The 22,822-nt window shown below is 36.5% G+C and overlaps 1 protein-coding gene across 1 annotated transcript in view; it reads left to right on the top strand.

The window, feature by feature from the left end:
• The window catches only part of SENP6 (SUMO specific peptidase 6), a 114,381-nt gene that overhangs the window by 22,868 nt on the left and 68,691 nt on the right, over positions 1 to 22,822 (top strand). Inside the window, exons 3-6 of the mRNA XM_049777009.1 lie at positions 99 to 159; positions 3,140 to 3,282; positions 5,207 to 5,305; positions 9,529 to 9,549. Coding sequence (XP_049632966.1) covers positions 99 to 159; positions 3,140 to 3,282; positions 5,207 to 5,305; positions 9,529 to 9,549 — 324 coding nt within the window. The remainder of the gene's footprint in view (positions 1 to 98; positions 160 to 3,139; positions 3,283 to 5,206; positions 5,306 to 9,528; positions 9,550 to 22,822) is intronic.

Raw genomic sequence — 22,822 nt, 5'->3', positions numbered from 1 at the left:
GCTAATTTTTGAATTTAGGTGAGTAAAGATGATAACGTTTCTGAATTTAATGCATATGTAATCTAATTATTAACTGTTTCTTCCTTACTTTTATATAGTGAGGCAAATCTGCTCAGCGTAGATCAAGATGAGGATTCTGACTCTTCAAAAGGAGAAAAGGCAAGTATTCCTTCTCAAAAATTTTAGGTGTATTAACAAAACAGTACTTTGCAATAAGAATTTTATTTTTAAGGTATATTCCATAGTCTAACCTCCATTCATCTATCATAATATGCTATTTCTTATCTATTTATTCAGAGACATTTTATTGTGCATTTTACAGAAATATATATTGACATCTATTTTATTTAGGCATTTGGTATTGTGCAGGTTTTCTTTCTTTCTTTTTTTTTTTTTTTTTTTTGGTTTGGAGCCATGCCTGGAGGTACTCAAGAGTTACTCCTGCTTCTGCTCTCAGAAATTGCTCCAGGAAGACTCGGAACCATATGGGATGCCAGGACTTGAACCCAAGTAGGCAAGACAAACACCTACCTATGTGCTATCGCTCTGGCTCCAGTATTTTTAATACTTAAAAAAAATTTTGTTTTGTTTTGTTTTGGTCATACCTGGTGGTGCTCAGGGATTACTCATGGCTCTGGTTCAGGAATTACTCCTGGTGAGTCCAAGGGACCATATGAGATGTCCAGGTCATCGTGTGCAGGGAAAATGTCCTACCCACTCTACTATTGCTCCAGCTCCTAATGTTTTTAGTGTATCATATCCTATGACCATCCATAAATGTTAAAAGCATCCTTATCTTTTTCAGAGCATGAATATTTCCAGGCATCTGATTAACCAGCCAGTACCACCATATCTAATGGATATTTATGGTGTCTTTTCTCTTAAAATCATGAGCAAATTAGTATACTGTATAGTTCATTTTTCATATAAGCCTGTATAGAGGGTAAATTTATAAAAGTAGATCTGCTGTATTAGATATATTTCTAATATTTTTAATTTTCAATTATGTCAGCAAATCTCAGTGCTTGTTGTGCAACACTTTACCAAAAGTGTTAACCTTTTGCTGTTTGCAAATGAATGAAAAGGACTCTCATTATAGTTCCAATTTGCATCCCTTTTTTGTGAGTTTGGGCACTTTTTTTCATCATTGTAGTATGGCTACGGTGAGGTTTTGGTCCACACTGGGTGGGGCACAGTATATATTTCAGGATCTGTATTCAGGAGTGCATAGTGGTGCTTAGGGGGATCATATGTGTTCCCAGAGATCTGAACCAAGGTTGTGGCTTTTGTAGCCAAATGCAAGCTGAATGAATGCCTTACCTTCTCTTTTTCTGACCCTAAACGGCTTCTCTTATATGTATCCCCTTCCATTTTAATTGGTAATAGCCTTTGCTTGTTTTTCTATTTAGGTTTTAGAATATTACTGATTCACATGAATTCTATTTCTTTTGATTCTTTTGATTTTCACATTTTGGCATTTCTAGAATTCTAGATATATTTTACAGTGATGGCTTAGTATAGTTTGATTTATTTTTTTTAAATTTGTACATTAATATGAATATTCACAAAACATTTTAAAAGCATTTGGTTTCTAAATTGTGGTATTATAGAAACATAGGCCTGTTGCTGATACTGGCTTTATATAAAATTTGCAGTTTCTTTCCTATTTGATTGGTTTGGTTGGTAATTTTGTGAATTCTGGAAAGGCTATTACCATTTATTTATAAGCAAAAAGCTTAAGCATTCCCATATTTCAGAAGTAAACTACCAAAGGACACCAAACAGGAACATTCTACTTTTACATAGTAAGGGAAACCTAGATTGCTAATATTTAAGTTTTACCCTTAGTCTTTTGTCTTTGCTTTTGTTGTTTATTTCTTATTTAATCTTGGTTTGGAGAGGGGGGGATCTAGATTGTATACAAATTAGAATATGGGCTGGTGATCCCTATCAGTTGTCTTTTTTTTATGACTTTGGGTTTTTGCTTTGGTTCCAAATGGTATAACTTATTAAGATTTGCTATATTTTAGTAAAGCTAATTTCAGAACACAAAATAGATATAATTACTAGTTTATAATTATCTAATATTATATTTCAGACTTAAATGGGAGTTTTTGATGCTAAATCTTTTTATGTCGTCTCCTCTTTTTGGCTCATTTGATAGATCTGTACATTTGATCTGCTGTCATTTGATAGATCTACTTTAAAAAGGGCTTTCCTTTTTAAGTTTTTTTTTCAGATCATGTTGCTTTCAATATTTAATTTCTATCTTTGTAATTTTTTTTTCTTTAAGAATAATATCTTAAGTTTTCCTAATTGGGTCTATTTTCATTAGAACCATTTGGGCCCCTTAGATCTCAGCATATGTAACCTTAACTCTAGGAAGTTCTTATCAGTGATTTCTTTAACTATTGTTACTTTATCACATTTACCTTCAGAAACCCCAATGATAATTTTAAAATTGTTCCTTTTGAACTCATCCCATAGTTCTCTCAGATGATGTTCATTTATTTTCAGACTTTTACACCTTGTGCTGTTTCCTACTGCTTCCTCCTCATCTTGGAGCTTCTCAATCTTTTTTCTTTTAAGAATTTTTATTTTTATATCACTTACCATATTCTTCATTTCTGACTGTAATAGTTTTTATTTTGACTCATATTTTATTTTACTTTGCTGACTCCCCATTCTATCATTACTTTAAACTCAAACTTTTAACATCATCATAGTGTCACTAAAGACATTCATTGTCAGAGGAATTAGTAGTGGTATTTTGTCTTTGGTAATAACTACTTCTGCTCATTGAGCTTGGCAGCAGGCTTCTAATGTGTTTTCTTCCCTTCGGTTTCCTAGTGCTGGTTTGCTGTGCTGGTGATGAGTCTTTATAATTAGATTCTCAAAGATACTGAGGAATTAAACTAGAGCTTGCTCTCTGTCTTCTCTATTTGTTTTCAAAGAATGACTGAAAGGATAACTATAAGCAGATTGTAATCTGAGTAAATCTTTAATTTGTCTGTATTAGTGACATTGTGCCAAAACTGGTATATTTTTATGACATTTTACATATATGAGTTTTAAAACGGGTGTTGACAAATGATATTATGATAATATGTTTATTGATTAAATTTGTGGATTCTTATAGCTGAGTTGTCAATCTGAAATTGTTTCTACGAGTCCTGATATTCCCTGGAAGACATGTGCAAGACGAAACAGGGCTGAGTGTACAAAATCTTTGAAAGGCAACTCAATTGGACTTAACATGTTGAACAACAATAAGAAATTAAGGTACTGATTCTTCAACTATACATTTCTACAGAAAAGTTAAAAGGATTTGACACCAAAAACTGGTTACCTTATGACCTGTCAATAGGATCCATCTTTACTTTTTTCTAGTTTGTAGAGCTGAGAAATAGGGAGGAGCTTAGTGAATTGATTCTTTGAATTGAATTGTCTGAATAGGGTTGATGGTAGTGATCAGTTGGTTTTAAATTAAAATATCACAAGAAAACTTTTAGTAGATTGGGATTTCCTAAAATGAATTTGCTTTCTTCCTTTTTGTTTTTTTGCTTTTCGTTTTTGGGCCACACCTGGTGAGACTCAGGAGTTACTCCTGGCTATGCCCTCAGAAATTGCTCTTGGTTTACGGGACCTTATGGGACACCAGGGGATCTAACTGCAGCTCTGTCCTAGACTAGTGTGTGCAAGGCAAATGCCCTATGGCTTGTGCCACTGCTCTAGCCCCTGAATTTGCTTTCTTATAGTTAATAAAACCTTAATGAATGGTTTGGGGAATATCTTTTTTTTAACTTTATCAATTGAATGATTGTTTTTTGGCCACACCCAGCGGTCACTTCTGGCTCTGTACTCGGAAATTGCCTCTGGCAGGTTGGGGGACCATATGGAATGCTGGGAATCCCCAGGTCAGCCACATTCAAGGCAAATGACCTAAGGTGGTTCTATCTTTCCGGCCCCAGGGAGAATATCTTTGGGGATATTTATCAGGTTATCTCTAAGGGACTTTATAATTTTTTCTTAATTCCCTTTTTTATTTTTTTGGATATAACTTGTGTTTTCTAATGTTTGATGTAGTGAACTAATTTTTGCTTTGGGAGTTTGTTTTGGATTTTTTTTGCAATGCTTTCAAATCTATAAACTAAATAATATATTCTTTATTACTAAGCTAATTCCCTGGCCTTTGAATCACTTAATATGATTGGGTTGGTTTATTTTACAAAAATACAGTTGAAAATAATTGAAATTTTACTTTATTAATATATATTTTAATATAATAATTTAGGAACTAATTTTTGTTTATATTTTGGACCACACCCGTCAGCACTCAGGGTTTACTTTTGGCTCTGTGCTCAGAATTTGTTCCTGACTCGGGGGACCATTTGGGATGCCTGGGATAGAACCTCTGTCCTGGGTCAGCCACATGCAAGGCAAACTCCCTACCACTGTGCTACCACTCCAGCCCAGGAACTAATATTTTTAAAACTTTATATAATTAGTTAATGGCAGAGACTAAGTAGAATTTATGATTCATGACTTTTGACTTATATGAGAATCTTATAATACACTCATAGTTTTATTTGGGTTTGGGGGCCACACCCCTAAACTCAGGGGTCATTCCTAGTAATGCACATCAGACCATATGAAGTACCAATTGGGGTTGGTTACCTTGAAGTCAAGGATATAATCCTATTACCCTGTCTGTACTAGCTCTCTGGCTTAGACGGTCATAGTTTTAAAACTAATTTCTAAATGGAGAGTATGGAAATTGGATATCTAGGGAAAATTCCAGTGTAATACAATTGTATGTTTTGGTTAGGTTTCCATTTGGGGATCATACCAGGTTGTACTTGGGGATATATAGGGACTGAACCAGGTGAGATGCTCATGAGAACATGCCACAGTGGTAATCCTGTACCTTTCTCTGGCCCAAAATTTGGATTCCTGATTTCTGTTCATTTCTATTTATCTTATTTTACAAATTAGTTTAGAAATGTTTTAAAGATGAATTCAGGAAGTAGAACGTCCTCCCTCCCGTGGGAGAGCTAATACAACCAGTGGGTTTATCTACACCTATCCCTTTTTTTTTTACACCTATCTCTTTTTTAAGTGATGAAAATTTGTATGAGCTCAGGTGCTATTTTACATATGTATATGTAATTTCCCTAATCATAGTCTTTGTTTCTTGAATCTGCAGTGAAAACACACAAAATGCATCGTTATATTCTGGAACTGTAGTTCATGGTAGACGTTTTCAACATGCTAATGCACAGACAGTAAAAACAGCAGCCCAAAGGTAAGGGTTCTTCTAATTGCTCTATTTAGTATATACATAGTATTTTCTTTTATAGATACTTTGTTTATTTTTAAACTTTTGGGGGGTAGTCTGGACTTTTTCTGTCTACTATCTCTGTGAAAAAAATGTCAGAATTTTGTTTTATATTTTCTTTAAACCACATTCTGTGGAGTTAAGACACTCTTTCCTTTTATAGTTCACTTAAATAAGATTTTACAATATTGAGCTTTAAAATATTTAATAAAAATCATTAGCTGGCAATTTGGCTATGATGGGTAAAACTACTTAACCTTTTCTTAGGTTTTAGAATTTCAGAATATTCTTATAAATATATTATCATTCTTATACATATTCATATGAATAGCCTTAGTACTAAGGTTCAATTTTCTCATGGATAATGACTTTTAGGTTTCTAATAATGAAAAAGAGTTGGGGAGAACTTAGTCTTCTAAATGGTTTTAGGGCTTTTTATGCAGTTTTGCATGTATATGAAATTTTAGTTCTCAATCAATTTTAGTTTACTTAAATATTTAGGTTCCAGTTAAGTAATTTTTGTATATGCATTTGCATATGAATAGATATTTGTATATATGTTAGATGGTATTCTTAAAATTATTTCAGAATTTTATGCTGAGGTTCACAGCTTTATTCCCTTTTTTTTTGGGAAGATAAAAAAAAAACACTCAACATTCTACCTGGAAATGTACATTCTTTGAGAGAACAAATAGTTTCCTTTTTCCTTTTCCAGTTGCACCTACGGGTCCTAATATCCTCCTACATCCTAGATCAGTCCAGTGCCCCAAAATCAAAACACTATACTGCTATTCATTTAGAAAGTGTGCTGACTTAGAAATCTTTGTTAAGAAAAAATAAACAACAAAAAAGAACTTTTTGTTAAGTTTGCTTTTTACATAGATTTTTTTTAATAACAGATCTTTTTTATTATTATAAACTTTATTTAAACACAATGTTTACAAATACGATTGTAGTTGGGATTCAGTCATTAACAGAACACCCCCCTTCACCAGTGTAACATTCCCACCACCAACGCCCCCCCTTCCCATCCCCTGTCTATTCAAGACAAGCATTTTACTAGTTACTTTTTTTTTAAAGGATAAGAATTAAAAAAAAACAATAATAACGGTGTGAGAGTGGCAATTGTTGTTGTTGCATAGGCCCAGCAAAATATAGGGAAAATTGTAAAAAGAAAACCTTGGCCTAAATACAAGGAGACCTTATTCTTGACGTTTTCTGGCACAAGACTGACTCTGGGCTCCAGGCATACTAGGTTATCCAACCCCTGAGTCATTCTCTCTGGTCTTGGTGAAATTTTTCCGCACATTAGCTGTTGTTGGTGTCAGGTTCCTGTAATTAAAGATTCTAATAACAGATCTTTTACTTAAAAACACTAATCTTATGCTTTAGGGTAAGAAAATATTCTTTGTTTAATGTTATTTTTCACTTAAGATACTTGAGAAATCCAACCAAAAAGACAACTTATTATGCTTTCCAAAAGAATTGCTTTGCCATACAATAAAGTACACATAACAAGGTCTGCCCTCCTTCATGGCACAGTCCAAATAAGTAAGAAAAGGAAAGTGGGTGGGAGAAGAATATACAATGTTTCTCACATACAAATTACATTGATGGCTTCCATTTCTTTTTTTTTTTTTTTTTTTTTTTTTTTGGTTTTTGGGTCACAACCGGCAGTGCTCTGGGGTTACTCCTGGCTGTCTGCTCAGAAATAGCTCCTGGCAGGCACGGGGGACCATATGGGACACCGGGATTCGAACCAACCATCTTTGGTCCTGGATCAGCTGCTTGCAAGGCAAACGCCGCTGTGCTATCTCTCCGGGCCCTGATGGACTCCATTTCTGATTAAGATGTCTTGATATTCTAAAAATGGTTATCTAAATTTAAATACTAGTTTAGAATTTATAATCAAGTGATATATTCTACAACCCAGTTTATTTTTTGCTTTTCAAGTTATTAGTTGGAATTATTTGCATTCTAGCTGTTCACTTCTCATTGGCAATATTATAAAAAACACTCCCAGTCTAGAAATTAATACTTTTCCTTTTTTTAAAAAAATTTTTTATTCTGTGGCTTGATACCTTGCATGTGTATCATTTTTCACCTGTTTGCTTTCTGCTATATAATGGTAAAATACTGTTTCTGTTTTTATTCTTAAATAAAAAATACTGTTAAAGGAAATATATTAGGCCAGGTATTTGACGCTTTGGTACAGTATTTGTATGCATGTACTGTATGCATGAGATTGATTTAATACCTGACACTGATAGGGAAATTAGGAAAAAAAGTGGGGGAGGGCCGGAGCAGTGGTGCAAGCAGTAGGGTGTTTACCTTGCACATGCTAGCCTAGGATAGACTGCTGTTCGATTCTGTCACGGGTGTGGCCCAAAAAAGCAAAAAAAAAAAAAAAAAAAAAAAGGAACAGTTTTCAAGGTCAGAGATTTTGACAGCTAAGTAATAAGCATTTACCTTGAATCTGGTAGTCCCTAGATAAGATCCCAAGACTTAGAAGGAGAGAAGGAGAAAAGGAGAGATAGAAGACCTGGGGGCGGGGGGGGGGGGAGGAGTTGAGGGAAGAAGGAAGGAGGAAAGAATGAAATAGTAAATACTCGTTATGTGAGAAACACATCTTCAAAAACAGAAAGCTTAGATCTGTGCTACCAAATTTTAATTTAATGTAATATAATGTTGACAGTTGTGTGAGTACACTTTTATGTCTTTTCCTCTAATTTTTCTTACTTTCTTAACTCTTAAACAGAAAGGAAATGCCATAACTTGCTATTTGGGAGGAGAAGTGGTTTAACTTATCATACCTGCATTTTTGAATAATTCATATAATTTTTGGTTAAGATATCAGCATATACTTTACATTTTTAGAATGAAAGGAGTGGTTTTAGAATGAAAGATAGATGGTTAAAATATCAGTTCAGAATAGCTTCTATTTGGAAGATAATTAAGATTCCATTTGTGGTGTGGAAAATAAAAAGAACAAGGCCAGAGCAATAGCACAGTGGTAGGACGATTGCTGTGCACATGGCTGATCTAGGATGAACCTAGGCCCCCAAAACAAAACAAAAAAAAGATTCCATTTGGGGGTGTTTATTTATTTTTTTTTTTACTGCTTTCCAAAATATAGATGTTTCAGCTACCAATGGTGATGGCAAAGGATAGTATTAGTTTGGAAAAAATGAGATAGCAAAAACTTGAAACCATCTCCATCCCTAACTTTTTTTTTTTTTTTTTTTTTTGTGGTTTTTGGGTCACACCCGGCAGTGCTCAGGGGTTATTCCTGGCTCCAGGCTCAGAAATTGCTCTTGGCAGGCACGGGGGACCATATGGGACGCGGGGATTCGAACCGATGACCTCCTGCATGAAAATCAAACGCCTTACCTCCATGCTATCTCTCTGGCCCCAATCTTCATTTAATTTTATTATTTTCCTTACTACTGAAAAATTTTAAGAAAGTTTTTTTTAGTGTTGTTTATATGAAACCAAGTTACCATTTAAAAGCAATTTTGCTCTTTATATCACAGTTGTTTCAGTAAAATAAAATAATTTTACCAGGATTTTTTCACATAGTAGAATATATCATAATCTGGATGTTGAGATTTTATAAATTATATTCTGCTTATAGTTCTGCATATTTCTTTTTTCGTTAATACTAGAATATGAATTTATGATAAACAAGGGGAGTTTTTGGTACTTATTCTCTTTGATAATTGATGTTGAAAACATTTTATATTTATATTAACTTTGAGAAGGATAGACCTTTGGATTTTTGTTAGTGCGAGGATTTTATATCTAAGACCTTTTCCCATGTATACCAATCTGTATACTGTCTAAGACTGGTGCAGTTAATTTAAATCTTAAAGACATCTTTTCTTACTTGAAGGCAAATCTGTAACAGAATTGAAATCTGTTAAAATACTGTAACTCATTAAATGTTGGATGGTTAAATAAAGCTTTTTATTATGTTCCATTTTTTCCTTTAGGTGTGTGTAGTGATAAATTTTGTTAACGAAAATTGAGAAGAAATTTATATCTGTAACCAAATTAAATACATATAACATATAGTATATTAAAATTTTTATTACATTAAGGATTTGCTTATTGACTAGCTACTAAAACTACATTTATATTCAAAATGAGGTCTTGCCTCTTACATTTTGTTTCTTTTTTTATGTTTTAAGCACTGTGGACCAAAAGGAAAGGTAAGCGTAATATTAATGAAATTAGAGCATGGATATAGCAGTAAAGTGACAGATTATATGCTTGAAAGAACATCTATTGAATTATTATTTATTATTAAGCTTATCTTAATAAAAATACATTAATAGCATGATATGATATTTGACTTCTATGTGAAGTGTTTTAGGATAAAGCGTAATGTAAACTTTTTCTAGAATAATATATACTTAGAATATTTTTCTCTTAAAGAATATTCTACTGTTTTATAGTGAAGTTGATTTCAGTTACAACATCAAAATCTTTATTTTATGTTTTTATTCATAATATAATGGTGTTTTCCCCTTCAGAGGCGAAATGGAGTTAGAAAAGTATAATTGGGCAAAGTTAAAATGCTAAATAAACATTGACTATTTTCCTATTCTACTCTGATCCAAAATTTGTAACAGAATTTTATGGTCACTATTTTTTGTTATCTTTATAATGATACAGGCACATATCCTTTTGTTAGAAGCATTAAATAATGTAAATATGTAAGCAAGTTTCAAGAACGTAAGGTTTCAATAGTAAAAGGTCTGTGATTGTTCTAAAGCAAATATCCACAATAAGAACTTATCCCCTTGATTTATATGGGGGAGATTCATATGCTTTTCTTATTTTCATGATGTTCTGCAAAGCTTTGAATAAAACCTCTCCTATAAAATAGCATAACAACCCTTTTCTTTTTATAATAATTTTTATTTTGACCAAAGTGGATTACAAATCATTCACAGTAGTATTTTAGGTACATAGTGACATTGAATCAGGGGCATTCCTACCACCAATGTTATCCTCCCTCCACCCCTGTTCCCAGCCTGCATCCAGTATCTCCCTTCCTTTGCCCCCAGGGCTGCTAGTATAAGTGGTCCCTCTGTGTCTAGCTTGTTGTAGATTGGGTATAATTCTTTTGTAGTTGGCTTTGGATTTGATGTTTAAGTCTGATCATTTTTTATTTCTACTCAATGTTCATACTCCTGTTTGATCTTGATGCCCTCCATTATTTTCCCCCTCATTTGTGAGGCAGAACCCTTTTTAAAACCAATAGTTCAATAAAATGATAAGGGTTAAAAGTTTTCTTGATTCTAAATTTTAATTGTATAGTTTCTGTTAACATATAGAAGCAAAGAACGTTGTGATATTTTACACTAGATATACTCCATCTTTTGAGCACCAGTTTCTGAGACATGTACTTTTTGTTTCTGTCTTTGGCCCATACCCATTGGCGTTCAGGGGTTGTTACTCCTGGCTCTACACTCAGAAATCACTCCTGGCATGCTAAGGGGAACATATGGGATGCCAGGAATCGAACTCAGTTCCGTCCCTGGTCAACCACTTGCAAGGCAAACTCCCTATTGCTGTGCTATCTCTCCATCCCTGAGAGAGATAAGTACATTTTACAAAAAATTTAACCATCATTGTATCATCACTAAGAAGGAAGTCACAAGTCTTGTTTACATATATTAAGTGTGCAGATAATCTACCCAACTCTGAAGAATAAAAATAATTTCCCTGTTATTCTTTTCCTGAGTAAATAATTTTTACTAGATTTATATTATATTAACTTAAAATCATTAATGACTACTTTGGAGGTCGTTAATAAAATATATAAGAATCTAGACAGTAAAATGTAATAATCATACATATGAAATACTTGTTTTGTCCAAATCAGATCTTTCCTATTTTTATGAATGATACAGCATTAACCCAAATAATATAAGGATCTTAGTCTCTTTATATTAATCTGTATTGATTTCTTTTTTACTGTTTTGACTTTTTATTTATTTTTTTAAATTTTTAATGAAATGAAAAATTTAATAAATGTTCAATCTGAAAACTTGTTTTGGTGAGAGCATACTACATTTCTTGCAATACCCTGAAATTTGACTTAAACTTTAAACATATGCCATTAATATCAGCTAAAATGTATATGGTTACTATGTATCCAAAGAACAGAGATTAGGGATCATTTCTGTATATTCTTAAAATGAAGTCAAAATAACAATGATATAGTTAGAAGAGTTACCCATGGAACCCCTAAGATTACTGTATCCTTAATCATACATAATGCTTCATATTTTTTATTAGTCTGTAGAATTCCTAATGAAGAATAATTTCTTTTCCCTGAAATGCATTTTAAAATGTTACACATCGTCTGCTCAAATATGTAAAACATCAGAGGCCTTTGGGATAGCACAAATGTATTTAGTTTTTGCCTTTTTTTTTTTTTTTTTTTTTTTTTTTTTAGTTTTTGGGTCACACTTGGCGTTGCTCAGGGGTTACTCCTGGCTGTCTGCTCAGAAATAACTCCTGGAAGGCATGGGGGACCATATGGGACACCGGGATTCGAACCAACCACCTTTGGTCCTGGATCGGCTGCTTGCAAGGCAAACACCGCTGTGTTATCTATCCGGGCCCAGTTTTTGCCTTTTTAATGCATTTTCTATAGGAGAAAAGTGTTTATTGGGTATTCTTCAGCGAATTCAGGATTTCTATGTGTCAGACACTTTTTGAGAAGACAGAAACCCTGTCTTCTTCAACACAACATTCTCATTGGAAATATACTGTAATGAGTCTGAAGATAAAATCTTTATTAGCATTATTGCTAGGCCCTTTCTATCTACTTTCTTCCATTTCTTCCTTAATTCCCATCCTGCTTCTCTCCATCCCATATATGTTGGTGCTCAGGGCTTGCTTACTCTTAGCTCTGCACTCAAGGATCATTCCTGGTGATAATCGGATGCCATCTGAGTTGCCAAGATTCAGACCCAGGGTCAGAGAGATAGCACAGTGGTGGGACCTATGTTTGCCTTGCATGTGGCTGACCCGGGAGGGACCCAGTTCGATTCCTGGCATCCTATATGGTCCCCCAGTCTGCCAGGGACAATTTCTGAGTGCAGAGCCAGGAGTAACCCCTGAGCACTGCTGGGTATGGCCCAAAGACCAAACAATCAAGTTAAAAAAAAAAAAAAAAGATTCAAACCACTAAGAATTGCCAAGATTCAAGCCCAGGTAGGTCACATTTGAGGCAATGGTCTTGCTCAGTGTACTATCTCTATGGTACAGCCCACAAATCATAATTTAAAACAGGGTTGATACCAACTTTTAAGAGATTTGAGGAACAAAGAATATAGTTACATAAAACTGATTTACACTTTTTTTTTTTTCGGGGGGAATCTCTCTTGGTAGACTCGGGACCATATACCCTTTTTCTCCAAAAATAAGACAGTGCCTTATATTAATTTTTGTTCCCAAAGATGCACTAGGTCTTATTTTCAGGGGATTTCTTATTTTTTCATAAAGAAGAATACAGTGCACATTTATTATTAAATGTAAATAAAGAAAATTTATTACCTGTAAACGGTACAGTAGTACGGTAGTTGTCAACGTAAAGCAGACAGGCTGAATCAATCCTACAGACACCAGTTGGGGCTGCCCTAGTAACAAGTTTATGGTAAATTAATTTTCATTGCGAGACAGAGCCTAAGGGGCCCTTATTTTGGGGGGATGCCTTATATTTCACCCAGAAGAAAACCTGTAAGTAGGTCTTATTTTTAGAGGATGTCTCATTTTTCGGGGAAACACTGTAGGACTAGGTATCAAACTCAAAGTTGTCCATGTGCAAGGCAAGCACCCTACCCACTGTACTATAGCTCCAGCCCGTTCATTTATTTTTTATGATTTAAACACATCGTTTAATGATGCAAATCATAAGGAAAAACAAAATATACACAGAAGTAAATATATTTGCAAGATTTTTATTTTAATGAAATGCTATTCCAAGGACCTAATATGAAACAATAACTTTATAGAATACCTTGTACTATTTCATCTGAATGCTTTTGTTTTATTTTGGGGCTACACCTGGCAGTGCTCAAGGGTTATCTGCACCCGCCTTCGCTTCTGCCCTTTAATGGGAGAGGTCTCCGGCCAGCAGTTTTCTCTCAACCAGGACAGAAGGTAGAAGGCGAATACAAATAATTCGCAAGTGTTAAGCTCTTTTGTGAACACCTAGAAAATTAATCCGTAGAAGTTAATAATAAAAGCTCAAGCTGAATTCCTGTCAAGAGGTTTATTGAGAGAACAAGCAGAGTTTTTATAGCCTGCTTCAGTGGGAGGAGCAAAAACACAGGATTGAAACTTAAACCAATCAGATTTGTACAGGTACAACGATTTTTAACCAATGGGAGCAGACACATTTTGATGGCGGGAAGGATAAGGAGAAACCTGGCAGGATGGGGGGAGGGGAAGCAAATCCTTAAACAAATAGATCTTTCTTTTGTGCAAGCAAATAAGGATTACAATTTAAACCTTACAAAAACCTATCTATAACTATGCTTGAGAGCAGTTACAAAAAACAGGTTCCATGGAAGGGTTTAAGGAATTTAGTTAGGCCAGATTCTCTGTGGTGAACTAAATTTATTTGCAGGGTTCTTTTGGCTCAGGGCTATGCAAACTTTTGGCTTGAATCAGGCAGCGGTGAAAAATCCATTCAGAGTTCCATTAAACATGTGGGTGCTCGGTCGCTCACAGTTATCCCTGGCTCTGCACTCAAAAATCACTCTTGGCAGGCTCAGGGACCATATGGGATGCCAGGAATCAAACCCAGGTTCGTCCTCGGTTGGCTGGGTCTAATGTAAACCCTCTAACCCCAGTGCTATGTCTCTGGCCTCAACTTGAAGGCTTTTTGAGGGCTTGGCAGGGATGAGGGCTGGCAAACCTAGCACATTTGGAACTTAACTCCAGTCTTTGAACTCAAGAATCACGCATGGAGGTACAGGGTGGGAAAATATGGGATGCTCAAGATTGAACCCAGGTTGTCATATATAAGATAAGTGCCTTACCTGTTCTACTTTTCTCTTGAATGTTTTATTTTACATCTTTGTCAACAGCAGTTGAATTCAGATCATTAGTCCTTTGGAGTTTTACCTAAAATTAATATGTTTATCATATCAGATAAACTAAGAACAGCTTTTGTATTAGTGATTTCATTTTGTGGTCTGTCTGCCTATCTATGTGGTTTTTTATTTTGGGGAGGTTTTGGGTCACACCTGGCGGCACTCAGATTGCTCCTGGCTCTGCGCTCAAGAAGTGGCTCCTGGCAAGCTCTGGAGACCATATGGGATGCCAGGATTCAAACCACAATCTGTCCTGGATCAGTTTCATGCAAGGCAAATGCCCTACTGTTGGGCTCCCTCTGTGTGTGTGTGTGTGTGTGTGTGTGTGTGTGTGTGTGTGTGTGTGTGTGTGTGTGTTTTGGTTTTTGGTTCACACCCATCAGCTCTGTTTCATGCAAGGCAAATGCCCTACTGCTGGGCTCCGTGTGTGTGTGTGTGTGTGTGTGTGTGTGTGTGTGTGTGTGTGTGTGTGTGTGTGTGTGTGTGTTTTGGTTTTTGGTTCACACCCATCAGCTCTCAGGGGTTTCTCCTGGCTCTATGCTCAATAACAGGCTGGGGGACCATATGGGATGCTGGGATTCAAATCACCGTCCTTCTGCATGCAAGGCAAACGCTTTACCTCCATGCTATCTCTCCAGCCCCCTAATTTTTAATGAATATTTTCCTCTTAGGAATGCTTACTTGCATTTTTTCCGGCTCTATGAAGATCATTATAATTTACCATAATCTTCTATCATTATCCCATATCCATATCTGAATGATATTAATTTTTAAGAGAAGGGATGTTCTGTTTACTAAGCAAATGTAGTTGTGGAAGGTTAATCATTACAGGATTTTAGTCTTTTACTGTGTGCATATATTTGCACAGTGAGGTATGCTTTTTGATTTATTTGCTTTTGTTGTTGATTTGGGGCCATACCCAAAGATGCTCAGGAATTACTGATAGCAGTGCTCAGGGATCACGTGGGGTGTGTGGGATCGAACAGGTCAGCTGCATGCAAGACAAACACCTATACATTCTACTATCGTTTCAACCTCTTAAAATATGACAAAAGTGAATATTTTCTTTTATTATATAGAGAAAATGAAGCTTGTGATACTTATACTGGCATATAAATGAATACTAAGTATTTTATGATATTCGACCCATTGATTTAGAGTTCATTTGGAAGAGTAAATATTTGAGAATAGAGGGGGCCGGAGAGATAGCATGGAGATAAGGCGTTTGCCTTTCATGCAGGAGGTTATCGGTTCGAATCCCGGGGCCCCATATGGTCCTCTGTGCCTGCCAGGAGCAATTTCTGAGCCTGGAGCCAGAAATAACCCCTGAGCACTGCCGGGTGACCCAAAAACCACACACACAAAAAAAAATATTTGAGAATAGCAACAGACTAGCACTATTGGGTACAACAGAGGCCCTGGAACACTACAGGGCTAAGCATCCCTGAGTATGACCCTGGATCTTCAGCACATCTAGGTATGGCCCTCTTTTTTTTTTTTTTTGGTTGTTGTTGTTGTTTTTTGTTTTTGTTTGGGGTCACACCCGGCGGTGCTCAGGGGTTACTCCTGGTTGTGTGCTCAGAAATAGCTCCTGGCAGGCACGGGGGACCATATGGGACACCGGGATTCGAACCAACCACCTTTGGTCCTGGATCGGCTGCTTGCAAGGCAAACACCGCTGTGCTATCTCTCCTGGCCCTCTTTTTTGTTTTTAAAAGATCATAGTCAATGAGGTTAGAGAAGAATAATTTAACATAATAAACATACTGTGAAGAAAACAATGAATAAATAACTAAAAAGAATAGAGATTAGAAGATTCATGTATATTTAGTTTCCACCCTATCCAGTCAGGTTTAAAATGCTTGATGTATTTTTTATATGAACATCAAGTGCCTCCTATGTTCTGTAAGTTGATTAACCAAACAAGATACCTATACCCATACCTCTTTCCTTAAATTTTGATAGACAAAAGCTAGAAATAACAACATTGTAAATTCTTTGGAGTGAAAAGTAGTGTCTTTAGATTACATGCCTAGAGAAATTAGACTATGTAAAGTCAGCCACTGTGTGATCATACAAATGGTTTTTTGCATAGAGAAGAGAATATGCTAGAAATATTAAAGCAAGAATAAGTTTGGCACATTCAAAACATAGACGAGTGTAGGGAGCAAAGAGGAAAATAGTATGAGGTAGATTTAGACCTAGATTTTGAAAGGCTTTTGTATACTGTAGAGCTCTGTTCTCTTTTTTTTTAAATATGCAAAGCATCAATTTACTGGATCCATGAATTGACAGTTATAACTACAGCAGCATACCATTTATTTTAACCTTTTCATACCTGTGGGTTGATATCAGTCCACAGACTGGCAGTTGCAGGCCACTGTTTGAAAGTATGAATTTTGTGAGTGTAGTAGAAGTTTTCAGGACATTTTAGTTAAGCCTTTGAGATTTGTAAAGTCTTTTATGGATTATTTGTATCAGTGCATTCAGTTAATGCTAGTTAGTTCATTTTACAATAGAGATATACTGGAATATCTGTGACTTAAAAACGGAGAAAAATGCAGGAATTGGAGAGATAAAATGAAAAAATAGGGCTGGGAGTTAGTACAGCAATTACGATACCTGCCTAACATGTGCACAAACAGGTTCAATCCTGGCTCCCGAGGACTACTGTTGTAGTCTTGAATAGTGCCGAACACAGTCAGGGTTTCAAGATAATTCATAGTACCAGGGGGCCTGGACAGTACTAGATCCTTAGATCTTCAAGTCCTTATATTGAACCACCATCCCAATTGTCTTTGAATCTGGTGTAGCCCCTGGGCCATTTGATCACCAGTTTGGAATTTCTCCTCTTCATCCCCTTCCCCTCCACCAGCTGAAATAAAAAGACTAAAAGTTTATCCTTTTCTATTTATCTTTTTTTTTTTTTTTGTGGGAGGAGGTGGACAAGAGATGTAGATTTAAAAAAATGTTAAAGATACTGACTAGGGCAATTGTACAGCCTTGCCTTGCTGTCCCCAGCACCCCATATGGTTCCCTGAGCAACTCTGGGTGTGGCAAAAAATTAAATTAACATAAAAAAATGTGTTCATAAGACGAAGTTTTCTTTAGACATTTTAGACCTCGGGCTGGACATCTGGCTCAATGATAGTAAAGTAAGGTTCCTGAATCTCTGCACCTTTTTTTGTTGTTTTTGTTTGGTTTTGGTTTCGTTTTTGGGTCACAACCGGCAGTGCTCAGGGTTACTTCTGGCTCTGTGCTCAGAAATTGATCCTGGCAGGCACAGGGGACCATATGAGATGCCGGGATTTGAACCACCATCATCCTGGATCGGCTGCTTGCAAGGCAAACGCCATACCGGTGTGCTATCTCTGGTCCCAGCACATTTATTTTTGATGTAATTTTATGATGTATTGAGATTCTGTATTTACAATACTGTTGGTGTTTGTCATGTAGATAGTTCTAACAACTATTAACCTTTGTATTCACATCCCTCTCAAGGACCCCAACATCCCTTTTCTTGACTTCCCAACACCCCATAACTATTGTGCTGCAGGCTGTCCTAAGCCGGCAACACAAAGGGAATCACAGGATTCTCTTGGGAAGGTGGTTGCACAGCATCAGCGATGAGATCAGAAATCAGACACTCAAAAGTGAGGTTGAAATTCTGTTTCTCCCTGTTGTTAAAGCAGGACATTTTTACTAAATTTATTGGCAAGGCATCATATTTGCAGACATAACTGCTAGTTCTCACACTACATCAGACAAAATGTATAGGGCAGGGCCCGGAGAGATAGCACAGCGGTGTTTGCCTTGCAAGCAGCCGATCCAGGACCAAAGGTGGTTGGTTCGAATCCCGGTGTCCCATATGGTCCCCCGTGCCTGCCAGGAGCTATTTCTGAGCAGACAGCCAGGAGTAATCCTTGAGCACTGCCGGGTGTGACCAAAAAAAAAAAATGTATAGGACAAGCTGCATGTTTATCTTTATAGACAAGCATATAGGATTCAGCTTCTGTGTTCTGTGCTATCTTGTATGAGACCATTCTTTGTAGTCAGTCATCTGGACCTGCTTGCAAGGTCAGTTTTCAGAGACTGGCGTTTTTATTGTTTTGGCCTTGTTTCAGTTCATGCATTCCGAGCTGAGTCCTGAAATACTAACCCTTAATATAAGTATGTATATGTCACCTCTTATTCATATAATAAATCTCAGCCATGGGATAAAGTAAAAACCCATTTTAGTGTATGGCAACACAGTGATGTCTTTGAACTTTAAATCCTTGTAGCAAGATATAAAGCTGCTTTATGTAAATCCAAATTATATATTAGAGATTGATGAGTTGGCTGCAGATCTAAAACTTTAAATTGTTTGCATAGGCTACACTGGGCAGCAACTGCTGTCTTTTGATCTTAGTAATTGGTATACTGGCTCACTTATTGATGTCTGCCATTAAAGATGTACGTATAGAATTGGCTACCATTCTATCTTAAAAATAAAACATTAAAAATGCCAGGAACTCTGTCCCTGAGACCACAGCTAAAGGAGGGCACCAGGCTTCAGAGGCATTAGTTGCCTGTACCCACAAGGGAGGACACTAGGCACGGAGAGACCTTGGCTCTCCATCCATAAGGGATATGGGGAAACTGATCAGTCTCATTATTTGAGACATAACTTCACTAGTATTTTAAGGACCTATACTTGACCTCTCTTTAAAGAACACTGAGATTTCTGTAAATCCTCTGTCACTGCTGTTGTGTATGCTCAAGCAATTCTTTATTTACAGTCTTACAAAATTATTAGCTTTGCCGATAGCCTAATTGCAGTCATATTAAGTGGGTGGGTTCCTGGGTTGGTGATGGTATGCATACCTAGCCTGCCCAGGTTATTCCTGGCGCTGCATTCAGGGATTACTCCTAGCAGGGCTCCAGAACACACATGTATTTTAAAAAAGGGAAAAACCCTGCATATGCCCCTAAGATGCCCTTTACCTTAGATGACAATTATCTGGCAAGCTTCTCAACTTCTTGATTTGGGATGGTAAAGACTTAAGCAATCACTCAGAATACAAGTTTTGAGTTTTAGGCCAGCTTGGAATTAAACTTTAAGCATTTCTAGAGTGATGAAACAATCAAACCAAGAAATTAGTATCAAGTTTGCTTACCAATCACTTAGTAAAAATTCTTTTAACTGGGGCTGTGTATGTAGAGCCACATGCTGTGCTTTGTTTGAGCCTTTGGGGTTCTAGCTCTGGAACTAAAAATAATTGAAAAGTAGAATTTTTATTTTGCAGGCCACTTCTAATGATAATCAGCCAAAATGTTTAGAGAAAACCTCATCTTGTGAACATGTTTTTTGGGACATGGGTAACAACCAGCAATGCTCAGGACTTATCCCTGGCTCTGTGCTCAGGAGATCACTCTTTGCAGGACTTGGGTGCCCATTTCAGCAGTTCAGTGCTATGGCTCAATAATATAGTGATGCCAGGAACCTCAAGGCTACACTTTGTTCGTGAAGCCATTTGGTGTCAGGAATTGAACATAGGTTAAGAACTAACTGCTATGCTTTCCCTACTTCCTAAATGAAATAGATTTTTTGTTTGTTTGTTTTCTTGTTTGGGGGCTACACCTGACAACTCTTTTGTTACTCTGGGCTCTGCATTCAGAAATCTCTCAGCAGGACAGAGGACTATATGGGATGCTGGAATCGAACCCTGGTTTGTCCTGGGTCATCAGAGTGCAAGGCAAATACCCTACCACTGTGTTATCACTCCGGCCCTAAATGAGATAGATTTTTTTTTTTTTTTCGGTTTTTGGGCCACACCCGGTGGCGCTCGGGTTATTCCTGGCTATCTGCTCAGAAATAGCTCCTGGCAGGCACAAGGGACCATATGGGACACCAGGATTCAAACCAACCACCTTTGGTCCTGGATCGGCTGCTTGCAAGGCAAACGCCGCTGTGCTATCTCTCCGGGCCGGTTTTTTTTTTTTGTTTGTTTGTTTTGTTTTTCAGGCCACACCCGTTTGATGCTCAGGGGTTATTCATGGCTAAGTGCTCAGAAATTGTCCCTGGCTTGGGGGGACCATAAGGGACGAGGGTGATTGAACCGCGGTTGCTATCTTTCCTTGGCTAGCGCTTGCAAGGCAGACACCTTACCTCTAGCGCCACCTCGCCGGCCCGAGATAGATTTTCAAAGAACATAAAAGTTTATGATCGGAAGTTTTTTTCAGTTCTCTTATGGAGTTAATACTGATTTTATATGAAATTCTTACATTGAACTTATATGCTTTTGTTCTTGTAATTTATTTGTTGCGATATTAAAAACTTTTTTTTTGGAGTTAACATTTTTGCATTATATGTAGAGAAATAGCAAATATTGGATACAGATGACCAGTCTGGAGATTTGGCATATATACATAGTCTACTAAATTATATTTTGCCCAGTAAGGGCACAAATATTATATAATGTCTGTGATGTTTGTTCTTTTGGGCAATGCATGATTCAGTGCACTGTTAAATTGCATAGAGCACAGTCTATTAATGTAGAATTTTTATATAGTTATATTTATATACATTTTATATCTTTATATGTGTATACAAATATGACCATATTTATGACAGTTATCATTTTCCTGTTGATCTTTGATATTTTGGACTTTTGTCTATAATTTAAAATGTATATAAATCACAAGTTTTTGGTCTTGACCAAAGGATTATTATCAGACTTTGCTACAGATATGTTGCTTTTAAAGTTGGTGTCTTAATTTTTCCAGAGTATAAAGTTATACTTATTTGTTCCTTATTGCTAGTTTTCTGCTGAACACTTTTTGGTAATTTTGGAATTATCCTCAAGACAAGTATATTTTTAACTTTTTTTTTTTTTTTATAATTGATTTAGTGTTTTGGGTCATGACTGGTGATGCTCAGCGATTGCTCTGTTTTGTGCTTGAGAGTCGCTCCCAGCAGTGTGGTACCAGGGAATTAAACTCAGATTTCCTGCATTCAAAGTATGCTGTCAACTCTGAGCAGTTTCTCTCTGACCCCAGAATTTGATTTTCTTTCTTTCTTTCTTTCTTTCTTTCTTTCTTTCTTTCTTTCTTTCTTTCTTTCTTTCTTTCTTTCTTTCTTTCTTTCTTTCTTTCTTTCTTTCTTTCTTTCTTTCTTTCTTTCTTTCTTTCTTTCTTTCTTTCTTTCTCTCTCTCTTTCTCTCTTTCTCTTTCTTCTTTTCTTTCTTTCTTTCTTTCTTTCTTTCTTTCTTTCTTTCTTTCTTTCTTTCTTTCTTTCTTTCTTTCTTTCTTTCTTTCTTTCTTTCTTTCTTTCTTTCTTTCTCTCTCTCTCTCTTTCTTTCTTTCTTTCTTTCTTTCTGTCTTTCTTTCTCTCTTTCTCTTTCTCTCTCTCCCTCCCTCCCTTCCTTCCCTCCCTCCCTTCCTTCCTTCCCTCCCTCCCTCCCTCCCTCCCTTCCTCCCTCCCTCCCTCCCTTCCTCCCTCCCTCCCTTCCTCCCTCCCTCCCTCCCTTCCTCCCTCCCTCCCTTCTCCTCCCTCTCCCTTCCTTCCTTCCTTCCTTCCTTCCTTTCTTCCTTCCTCCCTTCCTCCCTCCCTCCCTCCCTCCCTCCCTCCCTTCCTTCCTTCCTTCCTCCCTCCCTCCCTCCCTTCCTCCCTCCCTTTCTCCCTTCCTTCCTCCCTTCCTCCCTTCCTTCCTCCCTTCCTCCCTTCCTTCTCCTCTTCTAAGGGTGGTAGCAAAACACCCAAATGAGCCTAGAATTTACTCCTGGCTCTGCGCTTAGGGATCATTTCTGGCAATGCTCAGGGGATCATAATGATGTTCCAGGGATCAAAGCTGGTTCAAACATCTGTAAGGCAAGCTCATCACTTGCTTTACTATATCCAGCCCATTGGAATATTTTTTTAAATAGCCAAAATACTTGCAACAAAATTAGGCAAATTGTATATTGTATATGTTGTGTTGTTATTTATTTAAAAATAAATGTAACAACGAAGTATTATATAATCATTTTGTTTGTTTGGTGTTGGGCACCTGACAACACACCAGTAGATGCTCCTGGATCTGCCCTCAGGTATTTACTACTAGCAGTACTTAGGGAACCATAATGGATGCAGGGATTAAGCACCCTCATGCAAGATGCTTTCCCCACTGTACTATTGCTTCAGCCCCTACAGGTTCCTTTTTTTTTTAAAAAAAAAAAAAAAGATACTTTTTGTAAACTGCTGTGAAAACAGTTCCAAAAGAAAAGGCAATTTTGTAAATCTAATATGAAGGCAATTCAAAACAAAAATTGCCGAAGTTTTGTGCTTTGGGAAATAATACAAGTTACCAAAATTAATACTTTGAAAGATCAATTTGAATTAAGT

The sequence above is a fragment of the Suncus etruscus genome, chromosome 7 (genome assembly GCF_024139225.1).
Source record: "Suncus etruscus isolate mSunEtr1 chromosome 7, mSunEtr1.pri.cur, whole genome shotgun sequence".
NCBI lineage: Eukaryota > Metazoa > Chordata > Mammalia > Eulipotyphla > Soricidae > Suncus > Suncus etruscus.
This window is presented reverse-complemented; position numbering and strand designations above follow the sequence as displayed.